The 25,221-nt window shown below is 41.4% G+C and overlaps 1 protein-coding gene across 11 annotated transcripts in view; it reads left to right on the top strand.

The window, feature by feature from the left end:
- Nucleotides 1-25,221, top strand: part of FANCM (FA complementation group M) — a 145,443-nt gene that overhangs the window by 104,444 nt on the left and 15,778 nt on the right. For all 11 annotated transcript variants that reach the window (XR_012159625.2, XM_073350241.2, XM_073350244.2 and 8 more), the window contains one exon: nucleotides 23,101-25,096. Coding sequence is in view for 10 of the 11 variants with exons in the window: in XM_073350241.2 (XP_073206342.2) it covers nucleotides 23,101-25,096 (1,996 nt within the window). In the remaining variant the exon portion in view is untranslated. The remainder of the gene's footprint in view (nucleotides 1-23,100; nucleotides 25,097-25,221) is intronic.

Genomic DNA, 25,221 nt, shown 5'->3' with positions numbered 1-25,221 from the left:
ATTGTCATTGATTGGTGGCATTTAGGTGTTTATAGTAAAATGCATTTGTAGGTGAGATTATGTACAAATAGATGTATTAACAAAGTTTGAAGATTTTAATTGGACATTATTTTGCATTTTCCTCCAGTTTAGCTTCAGCATAATCCGTAAATGTGGCTCTTCGGTGTGCTGAAGTTTTCTAGGTCATCAGAATCTGTTGCTTAGCTGCCAAAGTTTCTTGAACAGCCACGGTTAATCACTGGGAAAGAATAGAGACATTGCAGTTGCATTTCTTGACAGGAAAGTGAGTTAATGGTAAATTATAAATAGACATTTTAGGGACAGCTTTATCTTCTCCATTTCAGCCCAGAACAGTAGAAGTCTTAAGCCCTTCTAGAGCATGGGTTCTCAATCTGGATTCATGAACTTATTGTTAAGTGGGAGAAGGCTCATAAGGTAGTCCTTGTTTGACCCCCATCCTTTGCCATGGTGTAGAAGATTTTATAAATGCTGTTCTAGTGTGTAATCATGACTGTACCTTTTGATTGTGGCATTTTGAGTATTTGTGAGGATTTAATTTCCTATTTATTTTATTTAAACATAAAATATGCTTATGCAGTACTGTAGGTGCCCTAATTCATGAGTATTGCAACAAAAACCCAGCAGCAATAAAATAATTCAAACAGGAACTCTGCCAGCCATCATCTAAGAAGCACACCCACAACCCTTTCAAATCAATGTTTTTTGCTACATGCTTGGAAGGTCACTGGATGCAGGCCATTTCAGATGAAGCAGGGAAGCAAGTCCCAGAATCTTGGGGTCTTCACAGAGAGCGGTCTTTCAGCAGCCCACTCTTTTGACCAGGGTGGCTCAGGGAGAGAGTCAATCCCTCAGCTAGGCTGGACCTAGACCAGTTAAGACTTCATAGGTAGAGCCTCTCGTGTTTTTCGCAAATATGAAAAAACATGAAATAATACTTTTTTTTTTCTTTTTTTTTTTTAAGTATGACCTGAAATAGAATGAAACACTGCTCAGGTTTGACTGGGCTGCCTTTCCAACCTGGCAGGGTGGCTGAACTTTAGTGAGTGGCATTGCAATCTGGTGCACAGGGTTGGAGCACTGCTCCGGTTTGACTTGGCCACCCCTCTGTCATCCCAGTGGGATAAAATGAAATGACAAGAAATTCCCTAAAAATAAAATGAAAGATTATAATAGAAAAAGAATTTCATGGGATTCTATTTAAAGGTTGTAGCCAACACCTTAAACTTCACCTAGAGACCAATAGGCAGCCAGCGCAGAGCCTGAAGCGCTGGTGTTACATGCGGGCAGTGAGATGCCCACTCAGTAACCATGCCACTGTGTTCTGCACCAACTTTAATCTCCAGTTTAACTGTAAGGAGTAGCCCCATGTATAGCACATTGGAATAGTCCAATCTTGAGGTAACAAAGGCATGCATAACTATGGCAAGGTTTGTATCTGAAAGGAAGGATTGCAACCTTCTAACCAGACACAGGTGGTTAAAAGCTGGCTAGATCACAGCTATAATTTGCTTAACAGCAGCAGAAGGCCTGGAATCATCCTAAATTGCAAAACCTAGTAACAAATGGTAGATTCACTCCCTCATCACAGGAGTTGATATTGCCTATACCATTTCCTGAGGTTGGTTCCCACCATCATCACCTTAGGCATGAACAGGAGGGGTTACAGAATGACATCTTGCAGCACCCTGCATCGGAGTTCTTTAGGAAGAAGAGCAATCACAACTACCCATCGAGATCTCTGAGAGAAAAAAATGAAGCCAATTAAAGGCAGCCCAGTCTGTTCCTGCCAAAGTCCTCAAGCAAGTCAGCAATATCTTACGATAAACAGTATTGAAAGTAGCTGATTAATCTAATACTGACATGGACCACCTAGTCATCCACCGTCAGGAGGAGATTGTTGACCAGTGCAATCTTTGTGCCAAAGCCAGATCCGTATCTTGATTGACGAGGATCAAGAAGATCAAAGGCATCTCGCTACAACCTTCTCCACAGTCTTACTGTGACGCTCTGTACCTCGGGGGAACCCCCATGTTCATCCTTGTAAAATGATTGTGTGATATTGTGATATCCAGTGCAAAGTTTGTCATGTCGGGTGTCTTCGGAAGGCTCATGATGCACTGAGCATTGTTGTTATAGTGATGTTATAGTAATTGTTGTTACAATAATGTTATAGGTTGTAATTTCATGTATATAGTTATGAGGCTGAAAATGTGTCCTTGTGGCTTAAAGCAAGCCCAGGAGAAAACTCTCCAAGAGCAGAGAGGAAGTTCACACCTCATCTCAGGGCATGTATGGGACAAAACCAGCCTCACAGGAATAAAGGACACTGGCCTAGGCAACAACAAAGGATCTGTTGGACTCTGGAGTGAGTCACCCCCTTCCTTTGGTCAGTTTGGGACTGTGATGAGGTAATGCTCACCTGACTCTGAAGGGGGGGGGGGCAAAGCCAAGAGGGAAGAAAGGACATGATAAAAGGGAGAGACGTTTGTCATGCTCTTCGTCTCTTCCACCTCCATCTACAGACATCACCACCAAGCGACTGAAGCGCTGATTAAAGGGGAGAGCCCGGCTGAAGGCAACCAGCCAGGCTGTGGTGAGAAGCATCTAAATTTGTAAGAGCACTGGAAGTGTTAAGATCAGCTTAGAATGCGTTTTGCTTTTATTTCATTTGACTAAATCTGACTTATTATGCTTTGACTTATAATCACTTAAAATCTATCTTTGTAGTTAATAAATCTGTTGGTTGATTCTACCTAAATCATAGAATAACAGAGTTGGAAGGGACCTCTGGAGGCCATCTAGTCCAACCCCCTGCCCAGAGCAGGACCAATCCCAACTAAATCATCCCAGCCAGGGCTTTGTCAAGCCTGACCTTAAAAACTTCCAAGGAAGGGGATTCCACCACCTCCCTAGGTAACGCATTCCAGTGTTTCACCACCCTCCTACTGAAAAAGTTTTTCCTAATATCCAACCTAAACCTCCCCCACTGCAACTTGAGACCATTACTCCTTGTCCTGTCATCTGCTATCACTGAGAATAGTCTAGATCCATCCTCTTTGGATCCATCTTTCAGGTAGTTAAAAGCAGCTATCAAATCCACCCTTATTCTTCTCTTCCGTAGATTAAACAATCCCAGTTCCCTCAGCCTCTCCTCATAACTCATGTGTTCCAGTCCCCTAATCATTTTTCTTGCCCTTCGCTGGACTCTCTCCAATTTTTCCACATCCTTCTTGTAGTGTGGAGCCCAAAACTGGACACAGTATTCCAGATGAGGCCTCACCAATGTCGAATAGAGGGGAACGATCACATCCCTCAATCTGCTGCCAATGCCCCTACTTACACACCCCAAAATGCCATTGGCCTTCTTGGCAACAAGGGCACACTGTCGACTCATATCCAGCTTCTTGTCCACTGTCACCCCTAGGTCCTTCTCTGCAGAACTGCTGCCGAGCCATTCGGTCCATACTCTGTAGCGGTGCACTGGATTCTTCCGTCCTAAGTGCAGGACCCTGCACTTGTCCTTGTTGAACCTCATCAGATTTCTTTTGGCCCAGTCCTCCAATTTGTCTAGGTCCCTCTGTCTCCTATCCCTACCCTCCAATGTATCTACCACTCCTCCCAGTTTAGTGTCATCCACAAACTTGCTGAGGGTGCAATCCACACCATCCTCCAGATCATTAATGAAGATATTGAACAAACCCAGCCCCAGGACCGACCCTTGGGGCACTCCACTTGATACCGGCTACCAACTAGACATGGAGCCATTGATCACTATCCGTTGAGCCCGACAATCTAGCCAACTTTCTACCCACCTTGTAGTGCATCCATCGAGCCCATACTTCTTTAACTTGCTGACAAGAATACTGTGGGAAACTGTGTCAAAAGCTTTGCTAAAGTCGAGGAATAACACGTCCACTGCTTTCCCTTCATCCACAGAACCAGTTATCTCATCATGGAAGGCAATTAGATTAGTCATGCATGACTTTCCCTTGGTGAATCCCTGCTGACTCTTTCCTGATCACTTTCCTCTCGTCTAAGTGCTTCAGAATTGATTCCTTGAGGACATGCTCCATGATTTTTCCGGGGACTGAGGTGAGGCTGACCGGCCTGTAGTTCCCAGGATCATCCTTCTTCCCTTTTTTAAAGATGGACACTACATTAGCCTTTTTCCTGTCTTCTGGGACTTCCCCTGATCGCCATGAGTTTTCAAAGATAATGGCCAGTGGCTCTGCAATCACATCCGCCAATTCCTTTAGCACGTTCGGATGCAACGCATCCGGCCCCATGGACTTGTGTACGTCCAGTTTTTCTAAATAGTCCCGAACCACTTCTTCCTTCACAGAGGGCTGGCCACCGCCTTCCCATGCTGTGCTGCCCTGTGCAGTAGTCTGGGAGCTGACCTTGTTCGTGAAGACAGAGGCAAATAAAGTATTGAGTACATTAGCTTTTTCCACATCCTCTGTCACTAGGTTGCCTCCCTCATTTAGTAAGGGGCCCACACTTTCCTTGGCTTTCTTCTTATTGCCAACATACCTGAAGAAACCCTTCTTGTTACTCTTAACATCCCTCGCTAGCTGCAACTCCAGGTGTGATTTAGCCTTCCTGATTCCATTCCTACATGTCCGAGCAATATTTATATATTATCCCTGGTCATTTGTCCAGTTAACTTCTTGTAAGCCTCTTTTTTGTGTTTAAGATCAGCAAGGATTTCACTGTTAAGCCAAGCTGGTCACCTGCCATATTTACTATTCTTTCTACACGTCAGGATGGTTTGTCCCTGTAACCTCAATAAGAATTCTTTAAAATACAGCCAGCTCTCCTGGACTCCTTTCCCACTCATGTTATTCTCCTAGGGGATCCTGCCCATCAGTTCACTGAGGTAGTCAAAGTCTGCTTTTCTGAAGTCCAGGGTCCGTATTCTGCTGCTTTCCTTTCTCCCTTGTATCAGGATCCTGAACTTGACCATCTCATGGTCACTGCCTCCCAGGTTCCCATCCACTTTTGCTTCCTCTACTAATTCTTCCTGGTTTGTAAGCAGCAGGTCAAGAAGAGCTCCGCCCGTAGGTGGTTCCTCCAGCACTTGCACCAGGAAATTGTCCCCTACATTTTCCAAAAACTTCCTGGATTGTCTGTGCACCGCTGTATTGCTCTCCCAGCAGATATCAGGATGATTGAAGTCGCCCATGAGAACCAGGGCGTGCGATCTAATAGCTTCTGCGACTTGCCGGAAGAAAGCCTCGTCCACCTCATCCCCCTGGTCCGGTGGTCTATAGCAGACTCCCACCACGACATCACCCTTGTTGCTCAGGCTTCTAAACTTAATCCAGAGACTCTCAGGTTTTTCTGCAGTTTCATACTTGAGCTCTGAGCAGTCATACGGCTCCCTTACATACAGTGCAACTCCCCCACCTTTTCTGGCCTCCCTGTCCTTCCTGAGCAGTTTATATCCATCCATGACAGTACTCCAGTCATGCGAGTTATCCCACCAAGTCTCTGTTATTCCAATCACATCATAATTCCCTGACTTTGTCAGGACCTCCAGTTCTCCCGCTTGTTTCCCAGGCTTTCTGCATTTGTATATAGGCCGTTGAGATAACCCGCCGATCGCCCCTTGTTCTCAGTATGAGGCAGGAGCCCTCCCCTCTCACATGCTCCTGCTCGTGCTTCCTCCTGGTATTCCGCTTCCCCATTTACCTCAGGGCTTTGGTCTCCTTCCCCCGGTGAACCTAGTTTAAAGCCCTCCTCACTAGGTTAGCCAGCCTGCTCGCGAAGATGCTCTTCCTTCTCTTCGTTAAGTGGAGCCTGTCTCTGCCTAGCACTCCTCCTTCTTGGAACACCATCCCATGGTCGAAGAATCCAAAGCCTTCTCTCCGACGCCACCTGCGTAGCCATTCATTGACTTCCAAGATTCGACGATCCCTACCCCAGCCTTTTCCTTCCATGGGGAGGATGGACGAGAACACCACTTGCACCTCATACTCCTTTATCCTCCTTCCCAGAGCCACGTAGTCTGCAGTGATCCACTCAAGGTCATTCTTGGCAGTATCATTGGTGCCCACGTGGAAAAGCAGGAAGGGGTAGCAGTCCGAGGGCTTGATGAGTCTCAGCAGACTCTCCGTCACATCGCAAATCTTAGCCCCTGGCAAGCAGCAGACTTCTCTGTTTTCCAAGTCAGGGTGGCAGATACAGGACTCAGTCCCCCTGAGGAGAGAGTCCCCGACCACCACCACCTGCCTCCTTCTCTTGGGAGTGGTGGTCGTGGAACCCCAACCTTAGGACGGTGCATCTCATGCCTTTCAACTGGTGGAGTCTCCTTCTGCTCCCTTCCCCGAGACGTATCATCTGGGCCACTCCTCACAATGGTGCCTGTGGAGAGAACATGAAAACGGTTACTTACCTGTATCCGCGTAGCTGGTACATGGACGTTCCCCCTTCTTCTTCTGGAGGTCACATGTTACCAGATTTCTTCACCGTCCTCCTGTCCGCGCTGTGCAGCCTGCTCTGAACCTTCAGAACCTTGTGCCTGTAGAAGCCTATCCTGACGTCTGTCCAGGAAATCTTCAGTTTCTCTTATGCAACGCAGGGTCGATACCTGTTGCTCCAGACCTTGAACCTTCTCTTCCAATATGGAGACCAGCTTGCACTTTGTACACACAAAGTTGCTTCTGTCCTCTGGAAGAAAGACAAACATGGCACATCCAGCGCAGGTCACAACAGTTGAACACTCCCCATCTATGTTACCTTCCTACTATGAGCTTCCTCAGGAGATGCAGTAATTACTCAGAGAAGTCGTTAGGTTGTAAGCCTTAGTGGGCTCACCCCAGGCGAACTCCCAGGCAAACTCCTGCTTTCCCCTGCTGCTCTGCTGTCCCCTGCTGCTCAGCTGGTTCGCAAAGCGCCGGCTTTTTTAAACAGCCAGGCTCACCTGAAACAAAACACTCCCAACTCCCGCCCTTTTCAGCCAACCAGTCAAGCACTCACTCAAACTTTCAAGCTGCCCTCACTACAAACACTCTGATCCTCTCACCAAACACACACTCACTTACCCAGATACTCACCAACACAGATCCCAGGCAAACTCCTGCTGTTTGCTGCTCTGCTGTCCCCCGCCGCTCACTGAAGCATGTGTTTGGTTTGAAGCATGTCAGAGACTCCCCTTGGGATAACAAGCATGGTACATATCAATTTCTTTGTTAAATTGATGAACTCATATAAGTTTGCAGTGTCCAGCAGGCATAACTGGACACTGCAAGACAGAGGTTCCTAGGGTTGTTTCTGGGACCAGAGATATTGGTTAATGTCATTCGGTTGCACAATCCAAGGAGCAGCTTACATGACAGAGACTGTGCGTGAACAGCCCAGGAGTGGGGGTCTCACTGCAGAGCAGGATAAAGCTGGCTCCCAGAGTCAAGGAGTCCTAGCAGATCACTGGTCCCCATAACACCAGGAGAAGGTCACACTTACCCAAGAAGGGAAGATGCGATGGTGGCTGACATTTAACTAAACACTATCAAGCAATGATTTTTTGAGCAAAAACCAGACTAATGTTTCTTTCAAAGCAATAGGCAACCTGGCCTTTCTGAGAAGCATTGACTGTCTTCTCAAGCCAGGTACCCAGTACTTCCTTCCTTACTTCCCCAGCCAAGAAGTACATGGATCCCACGCATAGGTTTTGGAATGAGCACCTCCATTACCCCAGTGATCACTGATTGAAACTAGCAGGAAAGATGAGGTCCTGGATTCCTGAGGCCTTGCTCTGTCTCACCATAGAATCAAACAACCCATTCCTAATCTGATCAGTCCTTTCTGCAAAATAACGCAATTTCTTGTAGTGGGGTGGGCTCAGACCGGCTACTGAGTTCAGGCAGCCTGGATTTACCAGGCTCTTCCGCCCAAAACAAATATGCTGTCTAAGATTTTGTGGATGCTGTGGTGGAGGAAAAAGACTTTTTTTTTTTTTTTGGTGCTTCATCCCAGGCCGCACAGCATAAGAGTTTTCAAAGCTTTCTGCTGCAACTAGTCAGCCTTGGCATGAGACTTATGCCACTGCTGGTCTAACTGTCTTCCCTCCTGCCTCATTTGCTGAAAATCATCAGTAAATCAGGGTGACCTGTGAGAACAAAGCTAGCAAACAGGCACATCTTGTATAATTATATAGCGTGGGGTAACTGCAGAGTGAAGATCCTTTTGTGTAAAAAACACTTGAAAGAAAAAGCCATGTATAAAACCACCCGTGGTGAAAATACCACTTGCCTTAGCTCTGTAAGCCAACTCCATCATGAATCGGGAGTGTGTGACAGATAACATTTCACTAAGAGATTTCAAAATCTATGGTGAAGCCTGCCCGCTAGCAACCTCAGTTTCTCAGAGGTTCACCCACCCTGTTTGCTAATGATCTGTGCTGGGCATTCATTCTTTTGTCTGATGTTCTTTTTCTTTTCTTCTTGGGTGATCTTGAAGGGATAATGACAGATAAACAGAATTAGAACTAGGAGATGAGCCTTGAGACGCAGGGTTCCAGGTTCTCAGGTCAAAGCAGGCTTAGTCATGCTAGCCATGATAGCTGTGCCACTCCTTGCTTCTGGGGAGTTCGAGTCCTAATGCTAGCTCTTCTGATTTTATTTTAGGAGAGAAGATTGTTATAATCTTAATCATCAGTAAGAATCTTTCCCTTAATCTTCATTGTAGCTGCATCTACATCTTAAGGCTTGGTTAGCTGTGGCAGTCGCAGAGACATTTATGCATGGGATTCAGGCAGCACTTTGAGAGCTAAGCTGTTCATCCAAGAAGCAAGGGCAGGGATGGGGAGTTCAGAGCCGATAATAGGTTAGCAGTAGGGGGAGTATAGACGGGAGATTTGGAATTAGTGTAGCTCTCCCACAGTTTAATGGATAAATCAACTACCCTCTTTCAAAAACAAAAGCCCTCCCCCCAAGGAAGACTTGTCAGCAATGGATTTGGGTACCTCAGAAAGATGGCAGCTGAAACAACTATTTAACTTTTAAATAATCTGTAAGTAAAATAAGTAATTTTTAAAAATTACTGGTTTTAAGAGGAGGGGACTTTTAAAAATGTTATATACATGCGCTAATTGATGTTTTCCTTCATCCTTTAAATTTTAAAAACATCTAAATGTATAAATTGAATATCACACTCAAGAATCTGTCCGTTATTGTATACCCATCTCTAATAGTTTGAGAGAGAGCACAATTCCAATGTAATCGCCTCATTACATTAGTGCTTATTTGATGAACAACTGGAATCACCTCCTCAATATGTATACTGAGTTGAAGTAAAATGTTAAATATATAGCTATTCTAATTGTATAAAATTTAAAAAATTAAAATTTGCTCAAATGTTATATTGGCATCAACTTGAATAATAGAGCGTGGTTTCAAATTCATAGATTGAACCAAAATCTAGGGAACATTACCTTTCAAATAATGTGGCATTACTTCACCTCCTAAAAGTCTAGGAGCCAGTCATGCCTGGCAAGTCATACATTCAGAATTCCCTCATGAAATAGGAGATAATGGGAAACAGTGGTAGTATTGCATGCAATATTAGTCAAGTCAGGAAATTCCAAAACTTCAGCATGCTTTGGCAAAACTAACTTGGTGATGTCTGTTAACAAGAGAAAGATGAACAGAAAGTTCTGTGGATGAGTTGATTATACTGGAATAATCTTAGCTCTCAAATTTTACTAGTTAAGGAGTTCTTAATCTTTCAAGACTAATGTTTTGTTATGAAATTAAATGCAAAAATAATGCAAAGGCTGAGGGAACTGGGATTATTTAGTCTGCAGAAGAGAAGGATGAGGGGGGGATTTGATAGCTGCTTTCAAGTACCTGAAAAGGGGTTCCAAAAAGGATGGATCTAGACTGTTGTCAGTGGTAGCAGATGACAGAACAAGGAGTAATGATCTCAAGTTGCAATGGGGGAGGTTTAGGTTGGATATTAGGAAAAACTTTTTCAGTAGGAGGGTGGTGAAACACTGGAATGCGTTACCTAGGGAGGTGGTGGAATCTCCTTCTTTAGAGGTTTTTAAGGTCAGGCTTGACAAAGCCCTGGCTGGGGTGATTTAGTTGGTGATTGGTCCTGCTTTTGAGCAGGGGGTTGGACTAGATGACCTCCTGAGGTCCCTTCCAACCCTGATATTCTATGATTATGCAAAATCTAAAAGGAAAATAAGAATATCTGGAAGCAATTGTCTTGAAGATTTTGACTTAGCCAATAAAGCTTATACATTTCTTTGACCCAACAAGTGCAGACTTGGCTAAGCAATGTATTTACGAGCTGTTTCTGATCCTGGTAACATTTATGCACATGTAACTTTGAGCACCATGAAAAATCCTATTTACTTGAAGCACATGCTTAGAATCATAGAATCATAGAATATCAGGGTTGGAAGGGACCCCAGAAGGTCATCTAGTCCAACCCCCTGCTCAAAGCAGGACCAATTCCCAGTTAAATCATCCCAGCCAGGGCTTTGTCAAGCCTGACCTTAAAAACCTCTAAGGAAGGAGATTCTACCACCTCCCTAGGTAACGCATTCCAGTGTTTCACCACCCTCTTAGTGAAAAAGTTTTTCCTAATATCCAATCTAAACCTTCTCCACTGCAACTTGAGACCATTACTCCTCGTTCTGTCATCTGCTACCATTGAGAACAGTCTAGAGCCATCCTCTTTGGAACCCCCTTTCAGGTAGTTGAAAGCAGCTATCAAATCCCCCCTCATTCTTCTCTTCTGCAGGCTAAACAATCCCAGCTCCCTCAGCCTCTCCTCATAACTCATGTGTTCCAGTCCTCTAATCATTTTTGTTGCCCTTCGCTGGACTCTCTCCAATTTATCCACATCCTTCTTGAAGTGTGGGGCCCAAAACTGGACACAGTACTCCAGATGAGGTCTCACCAATGTCGAATAGAGGGGAACGATCACGTCCCTCGATCTGCTCGCTATGCCCCTACTTATACATCCCAAAATGCCATTGGCCTTCTTGGCAACAAGGGCACACTGCTGACTCATATCCAGCTTCTCGTCCACTGTCACCCCTAGGTCCTTTTCCGCAGAACTGCTGCCTAGCCATTCGGTCCCTAGTCTGTAGCTGTGCATTGGGTTCTTCCATCCTAAGTGCAGGACCCTGCACTTATCCTTATTGAACCTCATCAGATTTCTTTTGGCCCAATCCTCCAATTTGTCTAGGTCTTTCTGTATCCTATCCCTCCCCTCCAGCGTATCTACCACTCCTCCCAGTTTAGTATCATCCGCAAATTTGCTGAGAGTGCAATCCACACCATCCTCCAGATCATTTATGAAGATATTGAACAAAACCGGCCCCAGGACCGACCCTTGGGGTACTCCACTTGATACCGGCTGCCAATTAGGTGTTTGCAGGATCCAGGCATCAACATATAGGCACTGTGGCACAATATCCTGGGCAAACCTTATGGAATTAAGTTAAACCTTATTGAATTACATTTAATATCTTGGCGGGGGGGAAATTGTATGGGACTTCTGTAGGAGAAAGAGGGATTAATGCAGTCTCTGGGAGATAAGGTGAATTTCAAATGACTATGTTGAACAATATAGCAGATGTGGTTTCTCTTTGGGACAATAAGTGTGAAGTGGAATTTCTCGGAAGTACTGGGGAGGAGGGTATTGCAAAACCCCACCTACAGACTCTGTCTTAGAAGCATTGCCCTGAGGGGAGGATCTTTTTGTTTGCTGATCACCTGTGACATAAGGACAGTTCAAAGAACCAATCTGGATTCACCAGAGACCATCAGACAAAGGAAAGGACTTTTGAATATATAGCCCCACTTTAAACTGATTCAGGGCTTTTGTTCTGATCCAGCAAATGGGCAGGACCTCTGGTTCATAGAAGGCCGCAATCCTTAGGGAAGAGTTGGAAGGACTTGACTTACTGATGCCCCATAAGACCTGAGAGCTAGTTCTGAGCCCAGGCTGTTAAGAACTTAGAATCATAGAATCATAGAATATCAGGGTTGGAAGGGACCCCAGAAGGTCATCTAGTCCAACCCCCTGCTCAAAGCAGGACCAATTCCCAGTTAAATCATCCCAGCCAGGGCTTTGTCAAGCCTGACCTTAAAAACCTCTAAGGAAGGAGATTCTACCACCTCCCTAGGTAACGCATTCTAGTGTTTCTTGTGACCACGAAAGAGACCTCTTGGGGGTAAAAGGGGGGTGGGGGTGGAAGGAGTGTGAGTGAAGGACTCACCTGCCAGAGCCCTTATTGGAAACAGATGGAGGGGATCTCTGGTAAGATTATTAGCGTGCATGTAGGTTCTTGTATAGGTTTTAATATTTTCTCTGTAGAGCTTTTACCTTAAGAATAAAATATGCTTGTTTAGAAAGAACTGTGTGGTACCATATAACTGGGACAATTGTACTTTATACAGTCTCTGAGGGGAGAAGTGAAGCAGGCCTGTTGAAGCAAATTGTCTTTTGCTGGGAATAACAGTGAATTCAGGGAACTGTTCGGCCTGGAAATGCCCTGGTCAACAGTAAGAGAGACGTGTGTCATTGCCCGAGAGGCAGCAGCTGTGGGGCTGGAAGCCTGAGAGTGTTGCTGGACTACTAATGGGGAATACAGGTGCAGTGGCCCTGAATTGGGACAGGTGTAGTGCATCTAGGTATGCACCTGTAGACTTTTATTATATGTAATCAGGATGCAGTTTTCAAATTATCACTTTCTTTAATCAAGACCACTGTTCTTCAAATGAAATTAAGGCACTAGTCCTCAGAGAGGACTCCAGCCATGTCAAGTTTCAGATGTTTTGATGTACCTTAATGTGGTTATATTTATTTACCCATCCTCACTGATCTCAACAATGGATGAAGGGGTTTTACTGTAACTTTCTGAGAATTAACCTGTAGGCAGAGACCAAGCCTGTAGAACTGCAACCTAAAAAGGCCGTGTTCTAAGAAAGTGAGTTTGCAAAAACAGTAGTGTTGGTGTGGTTATATATCACTTTGCAGTCTCAAAAAGAAAAGGAGGACTTGTGGCACCTTAGAGACTAACAAATTTATTTGAGCATAAACTTTCATGAGCTACAGCTCACCTCATCGGATGCATTCAGTCTCAGCTATTATGGGGTACTGCCAGGTACCTACTATAAATATAGATAGCCAAATGTACTGCTACTAATCCTTCTCCTCTAGTTAATTTACAGCCCTTAATAATAGAAGGATTAAGGCAAATGCAAGTCAGAGCCACCACTTTAAATAACCAAGGTGTTGCACTTCAAACTACAGTGGTTTGTGTAATCAACACTGTTTTCTTCAAAACCAGCAAATAAACTAGAAGTATATGGTGAGACTATTAAGCACTTACTTGGAACAGTGCTCATTTAAAGTACTTTATTCTAATATAAATATTTGAAGACTTACCTGCTCTGTAGATGTTTTGTATATTCTTTATAGGCTTGTGGCAAAAAGGCAAAATACAATCATTCTCCTGTCATTGTGCCCTTTTAATCTGATTTTGAAGAAACCTCAGATTTACCCTGCAGCTGTTTTCATTCTATAATGACTAAACAAATACAATTAAAACATTTAAAGTTTTTTTTAAAAAAACCTAGAAACTAAAAATAGATTCTGTTGTATTTTAATCTTGCATTTAATAGAGTTTTAAGTTTATTTTGTTTTATGGCAATTGAGAATCTAGTAAAAGTTATACAAGTGTTATCCATTTTAGCCTGTTTGTCATGCATTCAAAGAACAAATTGGAACATTAAAAATATATATTTATATCAGACCCTTTGTAGCAAACACATGTACTGCAGGAAGCTTTTAATGCCTGTGTGGCTTTATTACTAAGGCAACAAGAACTGGGCAGATGGAGTGGATTTTCTACTGACTGTAAGCAAGGATTTCTGTGTAACATGATAACAAACCAAGTTGGCCCTTAAACTCCAAAACAGTGTAATAGCTTTTAAACATCTTGAAGATTAAATTATACAAGGTCAGGACAGACTAATCATTAGAACACATTTGTGTAAATTTAGGTATTTCTGTACAAATAAAGGAAAATAATTAAAGTAATATGTTTTCCATCTGGAATGAACAAGACAGATTTATGTGCTCTTTCAAAATTGGAAATTCTGCTGAATGCGTGACAGGATCATGTGCAGATATACACAGTGCTTAATTGAATACTTTTGGTATGGCTAATACTTTGCCTACAATAGTATTTACTTGCATTGCCCTTCTTTAGCTCAATGAATTTTTTAAAAATTGCTTTCTGGATAAAGTGTGTACCATAGAGTGCTTTAGTATTATTGTAAATATTATAATTATGGATCTTGAAAATTGCGTTGGGAAAGAAGTTGAGCTATAGGCAAAGGAGAAAAATAACGCTACAGCCTTTTGATTATGGTAGTTCCCTTTTGGAATATAGCCAACATTCTGATGCTGTTGACAGATAGTTAAAATAGTTTGAGACTGTGCCATATTTTAACTAGGCATGTGTTAAAACTGGTACTGGCCTTACATGCAGGTGGTTCTTATTTTTATTAACGCTCCAGATTTTTTGTGTTTAAGGTAAGGAAAAGTAAAGACATTGGGGAGATCAGCAGCCAGGTGTAGGGGCATGGGAAGTTAGCAAGTTATGTGGTTTCAGGGAAAGGAGTTTTAGTTGTGGGGACCTGGGGCTGTGCACTCGTTGTGAGGGGGAACCCAGTGCCTGCATACTAAGGCATTAATGTGTTAAGTGCTCCCATGGCACTGCTGCCTCAGGTTCCGGCACACTCCACGACCACCACTGCACCCTTGTGGTTTCATCTTACTAAGGAAATAATTTTTATTCAGCGTCTCACACAGAGAGTAAAACAAATATCAGTGTGGGGTTCCTATCACTCCTGTCGTGATCTTCCGCTCTGCTGCATGCTGATTAGGCCTCAACTGGAGTATTGTGTACATTTCTGAGCACCACATTTCAGGAAAGATGTTGTCAAGGTTCCTCCCCCACTCTGAACGCTAGGGTACAGATGTGGGGACCTGCATGAAAACCTCCTAAGCTTATCTTTACCAGCTTAGGTCAAAAACTTCCCCAAGGTACAAAATATTCCACCCTCTGTCCTTGGATTGGCCGCTACCACCACCAAACAAATACTGGTTACTGGGGAAGAGCTGTTTGTTTGGAAACGTCTTTCCCCCAAAAATATTTCCCAAAACCTTGCACCCCACTTCCTGGACAAGGTTTGGTAAAAAGCCTCACCAATTTGCATAGGTGACCACAGACCCAAACCCTTGGATCTGAGAACAATGAAAAAGCATTCAGTTTTCTTACAAGAAGACTTTTTTAATAGAAATAGGAGTAAATAGAAGTAAAGAAATCCCCTCTGTAAAATCAGGATGGTAGATACCTTACAGGGTAATTAGATTCAAAACAGAGAGAATCCCTCTAGGCAAAATCTTAAGTTACAAAAAAGATACACAGACAGAAATAGGTTTCAGAGGAACAGCCGTGTTAGTCTGTATTCGCAAAAAGAAAAGGAGTACTTGTGGCACCTTAGAGACTAACCAATTTATTTGAGCATGAGCTTTCGTGAGCTACAGAAATAGTTATTCTATTCAGCACAATTCTTTTCTCAGCCATTTAAAGAAATCATAATCTAACACATACCTAGCTAGATTACTTACTAAAAGTTCTAAGACTCCATTCCTGGTCTATCCCCGGCAAAAACAGCATATAGACAGAGACCCTTTTTCTCTCCCTCTTCCCAGCTTTTGAAAGTATCTTGTCTCCTCATTGGTCATTTTGGTCAGGTGCAAGCAAGGTTACCTTTAGCTTCTTAATCCTTTACAGGTGAGAGGAGTTTTCCTCTGGCCAGGAGGGATTTTAAAGGGGTTTACCCTTCCCTTTATATTTATGACAGATGTGGACAAATTGGAAAAGGTCCAGAGAAGAGCAACAAAAAATATTAAAGGTCTAGAAAATATGACCTAGGAGGGAAGATTGAAAAAATTTGGTTTGTTTAGTCTGGAGAAGAGAAGATTGAGGGGGAACATACCTTTTCAAGTACATAAAAGGTTATTACAAGGAGGAGGGAGAAAAATTGTTCTTGTTAAACTTTCAGGATAGGACAAAAAGCAGTGGACTTAAATTGCAGCAAGGGCGGTTTAGGTTGGACATTAGGAAAAACTTCCTAACTTTCAGGGTGTTTAAGCACTGGAATAAATTGCCTAGGGAGGTTGTGGAATCTCAGTCATTGGATTTTTAAGAGCAGATTAGACAAACTGTCAGGGATGGTCTAGATAATACTTAATCCTGCTTTCTATGCAGGGGGTTGGACTAGAAGACCTCTGGAGGTCCCTTCCAGTCCTATGATTCTATGATATTTCCAGTATACCCTTCACTAACTTACTGGATGTATTATACCACACAGCAGTATTCACAATCTATACCACCTTCACTGTCACCAGTATCAACTGAGCAACATTATTTAATTTGGAAGCACTTGTTGATTTTTGTTCTGGCCACTGTAGGTTTTTTCAGTTTCTTACTGGTACTCCGTGACCGACACATTAGTTACTAAATCACATATTCATAAGACTTATATTATTTAATTATGGCTTTCTTTTTATGTAAGTATTATTTTCTGTATAAGTGACTTGTTTTTTTGTATGTAGGTTTTTTATTGCTTAAAACTCAAATTATTAAAAATAGTTGTAATTTTCAATTTCCTAAATTTTAAAAATATCCTTGTACAAGAATAATGTTTTCCTCCCTGAAATTCTGTAGATGAAATGATTATTGAAACCCTGAATTATAAATGTAAACAGATTATCAGTTTGTATATATCTAATAACAAGTCATCCAGGCTCCTACATAGAATCATAGAATATCAGGGTTGGAAGGGACCCCTGAAGGTCATCTAGTCCAACCCCCTGCTCGAAGCAGGACCAATTCCCAGTTAAATCATCCCAGCCAGGGCTTTGTCAAGCCTGACCTTAAAAACCTCTAAGGAAGGAGATTCTACCACCTCCCTAGGTAACGCATTCCAGTGTTTCACCACCCTCTTAGTGAAAAAGTTTTTCCTAATATCCAACCTAAACCTCCCCCACTGCAACTTGAGACCATTACTCCTCGTTCTGTCATCTGCTACCATTGAGAACAGTCTAGAGCCATCCTCTTTGGAACCCCCTTTCAGGTAGTTGAAAGCAGCTATCAAATCCCCCCTCATTCTTCTCTTCTGCAGGCTAAACAATCCCAGCTCCCTCAGCCTCTCCTCATAAGTCATGTGTTCCAGACCTCTAATCATTTTTGTTGCCCTTCGCTGGACTCTCTCCAATTTGTCCACATCCTTCTTGTAGTGTGGGGCCCAAAACTGGATACAGTACTCCAGATGAGGCATTCACCAATGTCCAGACATTCACCAATGTCGAATAGAGGGGAACGATCACGTCCCTCGATCTGCTCGCTATGCCCCTACTTATACATCCCAAAATGCCATTGGCCTTCTTGGCAACAAGGGCACACTGCTGACTCAACAAGGGCACACTGCTGACTCAACAAGGGCACACTGCTGACTCAAGGATTACATCTAAGTGGTTGAAGTCTTTTACTTACTTATGTGGGGAGAGGGTGGCATTTTAGGGTCTTGCTTCTGTACGTATAAAAATACACCTTCCATTGGGATAATTTAATATTGTACATTGTAATTTATTTTGACTGTTTAAATTAGCAAACTGCTTTTGTATATATTTGTTTTGTAGGCTTCAGTAGAATGGATAGCAGTTGGCTATGTCTATATTAGACGCATTAAGGTTTAGGAACCTTACAAAGAAGCATTGAGGTTTAGGAACATTTGAAACAGTTTGGGATCCAATAATGTGTCTTTGTTATCCATAGTTTATTAGGTTTAGACCATCCATATTTTTAATCATACCGGAACAGTTTTAAAATACATGATGATATCCCTCTAACAGTGGTGAATTGTGGACTATTGGGAACTCCAACATGTGAGCTATAGGGGACTTTCTCAGATGCTCGTTATGCCTGTCTTCCATACAGGAGAAAATTGTTGCAGCTACCATTTCAGGCATCTGTAATACAAACTAGCTATCATTTGTATCCAGAATGGTCATGCTACAATATCCACTCCAACTCATATTAATCTATTAGTCTCATATTTCATTTGTTCTTTGAGAGCCTCTTAACATCTGTAGAACCACATTGATGATACTGGCTACTTTAGCTGCTACCATGACTGTCATATTTTGCTGCTGTGAGTCCTCCTCTCTGAGGAATCGTTTGACTTTACCTTTTTATTGTTATGGCTTATTAGTAAGATCCATTTCGTTGTTTACTGGAAGTAATGATCAAAGAAATACTGGAAAGTGCAACCACTTCCACTGAAACAAGCCTAATTATTTCTTTTTTAAAGAGGACTATAATATTTTCCTCTGAACAATTGTCCTCTGTATCCAAATCAACCAGGTGAACAGAAGTTTTTAAAGAAGCTGGTTTCAGGAGAAGGCTGTCTTTGTAAGAATAACACTCCATGTTAGGGGGGATGGGTTGCACACTATTTGACTTTCGCCAAAAGTTTTATTTATATTTGATGGCATAGCTGGCTTCTTACATATTATTTTATGCAGAAGCTTGATTTTTTTTTCTAAGTGCATGTTAAAAGCATTCTGATATTTTTAAAATATTGTTAATATTTACTTGTAAATTTAAAAAGGGGATTCGCTGTGTTTCAAAGTAGCACTCAAGGTACTTTGTTGTTCCAAGTATAGGAAAGACTGTCTTGTACTAAAGAACCAACAAATGTGGGTTTGTCCTTGAGAATTAAGAAGTGAACTGATCAGCTAAAAGGATAACTTTGCAACTATATGTAATTCAAATAGAATAGAATGTACCAGTTTAATTATGACATCTGTTCTTTTGTTTGTTTATACACCATATGGTATAAAAGCCACTAGGTTTAATGTTGTAACATTGGCATTGAAGTGCTCATTAAAGTTGTAACCGACATCTACTTAACCTTAAGATAGCAAAGTATTAATTGAACTATCCATACTGAAGGTAGTAACTACTCCAAATGCATCATTTGGTAGCTAATGAAACCAACATTTAAAAAAAACAAAACCCAAACCCTAAACATTCCAAAGCCCTGTCTTTCCTACACTTTGTTGGTTAAAGTTATTGAAATATAAGTATTTATTTTTCTGATTCATCACAATAGATTTGATTCTAATTGTTAGTACTAGTCTTACTTCAATACCTTAGTTTTAAACAAGCCTGTTTTTTGGAAGATATAACTTTTACAAAGTGTCCATTGTCTTGTAGCATTTATCTGTTAATTTTAAAATAGTAAAAAAAGTATTAATATAGACTTTAGACTTAAGCTATAAAATGTGTCCAAAGCAGGTTATGGAGTCTTTCTTGTGAATTTTAATTCTGATATCCTACAGAAGCCTTAGATAATAGAGGAATTACAATTAAAATAAATTATCACCTTAAATGCAGCCAAGAAGCCCATTTCAGATTTTAGAACTTTTGTATTTATTTATTTATTTATTTATATACTTGTCTTTTGTGTATTAGGAAAAACTGAATTTAATAATTCTAGACAAGGTTGTTGGTTTAATACAATAATATGAGAGAGAGGGTTGTTTTCCTCTTTCTCATGACCTACTTTACTGATAGCTGATGCACTATTGAAACTTGCTAGATTGTGGAGTAGTTTATCAGATGACATTTTAAGTCTTTAGAAATTGTATGTATTCAGGCTAAAATGTAACTTTTGTAACTCTGTCTTTGCATCCATCAGTAAGTAGTAAGCAGTTTTGTTTGAAGAAACCATTTTGTATGATTTAGCACTGCACTATAGCAAACAAGAACATTTATATAACTCCCTGTAAGCCTGAAATTAGGACAGATGTCAGTAACCTAGATGTTAGAAGATTTTTGAGCACTGGCTATGTAGACATGACACACCGTTCTGTATTCCTGTTTTAAGTAGCTCGTGTATAAATTGGCTGTACATTATACGTATTCTACTGGATATTGGGAGATCAACACTTATATCTTTAGATATTAATTTGTCAAATTACTTTTTGATTGGTTTTCCATGCATATAGTTATACTTAATGTACAGAGAACTAAGAATGAAGGCTGGTGAATTCTCTCTATCTTAGATTCCTTTAAAGTCTATCAAGCACTGATGAAAATGAATCCCAGAGCTGAAAGTATATTACAAACTTATAGCTTTTGTTAACTGTCATTGATTCTTCGGAGTTTCTAAAAAGCTATGATAAAGCTTCATGTCTTTCCTTTTTCCTTCATGATATTGCCACAGCAGACACTGTACAAGTTGCATACCCTGTCACAGAAGAGACAGAACTCTTTTCAAAGTAATAAGTAGTTTTTTGGGGGGTTGGAGTTGTAAATGCACATGCACACACATGCTGTTTTGGGTACAGTTTTCTTGAAATCCACAGTATAGAAGCCCCCTCCGTAATCCCTTTCCTGTCCATTACTACTTTCTGCTTGCTGGTGGTTACAGAAAATAACCTATTTGTGGTTTCCTTACATGAGAGTGGAGTTTAGGTTCAAATTTTGATCACTCTCTCTTATTTAAATGAGAATGTGAGAGATCAAAAATTTAAACTTGATTTTTTTTATCGTTTATTGTTAACTCGCTTCTAGTATGCAGTAGTTATTGACGTTTTTCAGGGAAGGATCCAAGATTCTCTGGATCCAGGACTGAGGGCTAGTCTACACTGGCAGCAGCGCTTTAACGTGGCTTGTGTAGTCACAGCAGAGTGCTGGGAGAGAGCTCTCCCAGCACTCTAAAAAACCACCTCCACAAGGGGCGCAGCTCCCAGCGCTTGTGCACTGTCTACAATGGCGCTTTACAGCGCTGAAACTTGCTGTGCTCGGGGGGGGGCGGGGGTGTTTTGACACCCTTGAGCAAGAAAGTTGCAGCACTATAAAGTGCCAGCGTACACAAGCCCTAAGTCTGAAGATATGAGGTAGTTTAACACAGAAGATCAAAGTATCTAGTCCGAAAGACTCTGAATGCTTCTCAGTTTCCTCCACAGTCGTCTTCAGAGAGAAAACCCCTACCAGTCATTTGTGTTCCACATTTGGTAAGGAGTTGGAGCCACAGGTTGGTTCTAATTGTGTTTCTAGGGTTTTCAAGGGTTGGCAGAGCCTCCTCCAATCCAAGCAATGGATCCTTTGAGCTGGTGGGGCCTTTGTAACCAGCTTTTCCTTCAGAGATTGTTTTAAGGCCTTTGTTGCCTTACAAAGGGAACCCTTGTTGGGCTTGTCAGATCAGAGCATGACTTACTTACTGTTCAAGTCTCTACACAGACTTCAGATTCACAGAGGAAAGCTGCAGGTTGTTGGGCCACAATATATTACTACAGCTTCTGTGTTTTCTTTCTCTGCATTGTCTGTTCCCTGGAGTTATGCTGGGCAGTTTCTTCTCTCTGGATTTGACATCTCAGAACGGATTTGGCCTAGAGTTCCACCTTTGTAGTTTGTCAGCTGTGTGAAAGAAGATCCTTCTCCTATGGATAAGGAAAGTATGCGCTCTTGAGTTCTGGGACTCCATCCCCTAAGAGGCAAGGCCTGCACAGATTGAGGAGGAACTTCCACCCCCTTAATTATTAGCCACAGATGATTCTGCCTTGATCTCTTCCTCTTCTATGGATGACAACAGCCTTTCACTATCGAATGAGCAGAATGGTTGGGTTTTGAAAACAAATGTCCGTTACAGCCAGCTTACACAGAGTTTGGCATATTACAGCTATTGAGAGGGAGAGCTTGCATTCCCTGTGAATGAAGAGTGGCTAGATCCTGCTAGGGAGCTTTTGAACCACCCATGTGCATAAAATAAGAGGCAAAGATCTTCAAAAGTCTCTAGTGATTTGGGGTGACTGATTTGATACAACTGCAGGAGGGCCAATTTTCTGAAAGTGCTGAGCATCTGCTCTCTGCAAAAATTGGGGCTCCTTTAAAGTGTCTTAAGTGGGCCACCAAAAAACTTGAGGCGCCCAAAATCACTTGTCACTTCTGGAAAACTTGGGTTAGTCTCTTTGTCAAGTCTGCAGGGAGGGTTTGAAACTGTAATTCCAGCATATCTGATTTTGTCAGTAGTTTACAAGAAGTCCCACTTTGGAAGAAAGACTTTTTAATCTGTACTGATGGACAGCTTGCACAATTTGGGAGGAAGGCATATTCCTCAGAGAGTCTTATTTCAAGAATGACAAAATATTGTGGCATTACAGTTATTCCCACTGGACAAACTAAACACTGGACACTTGGCTTGGGAGTGTCCAAAAGGAGAATAGATATCCTGGACAGTTAAGGAAGGATGGAAAGTAGATAGATATTCCTTAAAGATACCATCACTACAAGATTTTCACCCCTGGATCTCAAGTTCCCAGCACAAGATGGAACAGAACTCCTATAGCTCTAAGAATTTTTGACTTTCTGACACAGTAATAATTCTAGCAACTCATGGGCTCTACTCCAATACTGAGTTATGGTGGATTAATCTTTGGTCATGCCACTTTCCATTCTAGCACTCTTGACTCTGAAATTCAGATCTTTGGGTTGAGATGCAAGCACAGATGGTGAAGGATGCTTATTCTCCCACTAGTGGAGCTGAACTGGTTGCAGCAGAAATGGTATTTTAAGAAAAAAATCCAAATGCAGATAATGTCATGAAGGAGAAAAGTTAACTGCTACTATTAAGGGAGCAGAGGAAACATAATCTACAACACATGGTATTCTCTGTGACAACACTACCTTTTAATTTTTGGTGGGTTTGTTTGTTTTTAAAAAGATTTAGGCCATAATTTTCAACCCTGGATACCTAAATATGAATGTAAGAACTGAACTTCAGGCAAACTTCATTGGAAAAATTTGGCCTTAGAATCCAAAGGAAATTCTCTCTATCCCATTTTTAAGGGTAGTTAAACCTTGGGCCTAGAATCTTGGCATTTATTTTAAATGGTTTTATTAAAATGTCTGTAAACCTAAATCTGTTTGTTTTTATCTGATTTTAAATGTTCCATTTGTTTGTTTCTCACCAGGGAGACTGCAGCTATGAACTGGAAATTCAGCCTTATTTAAATATGGACGATATTAAAACCTCAAATGCTCAAAGGAGTAGATGTCTTTCCACCAGCAACTCCAAGGCTCAGAAGGCATTTTCATCCAGAAAAAACGTGGCACAAGGATCAAAAGTAAAACTTGGTTCATGTTCCTTAAGTGAACTTGATACAGAATGTATTTCACTGTTTAAAACAACCAACTTCAAGACCACAAAAAGAACATCTGCATTAAATTTGAAAAAGCCTTCAGCATGTACAGAAGTTAACATTTTAGATTCTTTTTCGACTGCAGAGGACGCTGTTTCTGAATGTACTGTACATAAAAGTCTACCAGATAACAGAGAAAATGTGACATTTCACTTAAATGAATTTACTGCCCCAAGTGATCTTAGTGGAAATGTTACTAGTTGTGCAAATGAAATAGTAAAGGAATGTAAATCTGTAAATCAAACCTGTAGTTCACTGAACAGAAACTGTGCAGATTCTGGTTACAGTAGCTTCACAGAGGAGAAATCACCAGTTTCACCTAGCTTGTTTTACCTACCTGAAGCAGAGCTGGATTCATTTGCACTCACAACTCCAACTGAGGATCCTTCATTGATAAAAATAATATTAACAAATGTAAAAAGGCTTTTATCACAGTCTCCTCCACCTTTGAATAAACTCCATAATTGTGAAGGATTGGACAGAACCAGAGACGATGAAATCCAACAACCTGTTCCTTTTCAAAAAGTTATTTCCAACACATTCACAGAGGGATTGCAGGGCAAAACCTCTGTCTCTTTCACAGAGTTCCAGAATCCATCACTTCCCACTCAGAAATGCTCAGAATTAAATGCCCCCAGTAAATTGTGTTCCTCTATAAGTAACTGTCCTTCAGAACCAAGCTTCCTTTCTGAGGCTTTTGTTGGCAAGACAAATAATGGTCTTAACTGGGACGATATCTTTGACTGTGATAATGGAGAGCACACAGAAATTCAAAAGGACAATCTAACAATGGTAGATCATGCTCTGGCAAATAGCCCTTCAGACAGAAATTCAGTTGACGGGTATAAAATGGATTCTGAAAAGTTCCAGGAAAATGTGGCCACTGACAGAGATGAGAGCGTAAATTTATTTGAAGATGAACATTTTTCTGATGCTAACAATGCAAGCCTTTCTAAGTACAATTGCAATAAACTTTTGATGTCATCAGATTTGTGTGATAAAGATGCACCAAGTGCTGGACAAATTTCTGAAGGGCATATTTCAGATGAGTGCTTTCTAGACAGTGATACAAACCCCAGAGAATCACTAATAAGCTGTAGGACCAGAAATTTGAAAATATCTGAACATTTCGATATTGTAAGCAAACAATTTCTGGATAATGAAGATCTTTATGACTGTTCTCAGGAACTGTTCTCCGTTAACTTTGATCTGGGGTTTTCTATTCAAGAGTCTGAGGATGAACAAATAGACATGAATGGTAGTCAAAATTCAGATAGTATCTTGGGCACCCATGTAGATGTTAAACCTACTAGAGGTGAAAATGAGTTATCAAATGATAACTTAAGACATCCATCTCCACCAAAATTGAAAGATGAAAGCATTGCAAGAACAAACTTTTCTACACCATTGCCCTCACAAAATCAGAGAACGAATCAAGCAAAACTGACTGAAAACTGTATCTCAATCATTTCTCCTATGAAGCTAACAGAAGAAAAGGAACATGGATCATATGACTCTTTAGCTTCTGCATTTTCCACACCAAAAGGTAGAAAGGTTAGGAATGTTAAAGTCCTCAAAAGAATTTCTATGAATGCTTTTTCTAGAATCAGGCAGGAAATTCCCCAGATTTTGCCTACAAATAAAGTAAATACCAACACTGTTAAAGTTGTGCTAAATTCAGCTTTTGATACACCAGACCTCCCCTCAGGAAAGACTGAAAACCTGGACCATAGACAGCTGCATGTTTCCCAGCAGTTTCCTATTGAAGGTAAGGTGTCAGCTGTAGTTAATTGAAAGGTTGCTCATACTTCCATTAAAAAAAATAAATAAATCTTCCTGTAGAATTCAGTAATTCAAGTAATTCATGGGTCCTCAACTTTTAGGTTGTGACAT

The sequence above is a fragment of the Lepidochelys kempii genome, chromosome 6 (assembly GCF_965140285.1).
Source record: "Lepidochelys kempii isolate rLepKem1 chromosome 6, rLepKem1.hap1, whole genome shotgun sequence".
In the NCBI taxonomy this organism is placed as follows: domain Eukaryota; kingdom Metazoa; phylum Chordata; order Testudines; family Cheloniidae; genus Lepidochelys; species Lepidochelys kempii.
Note: the sequence above shows the minus strand (reverse complement) of the source record. Positions and strands in the feature narration are given on the sequence as shown.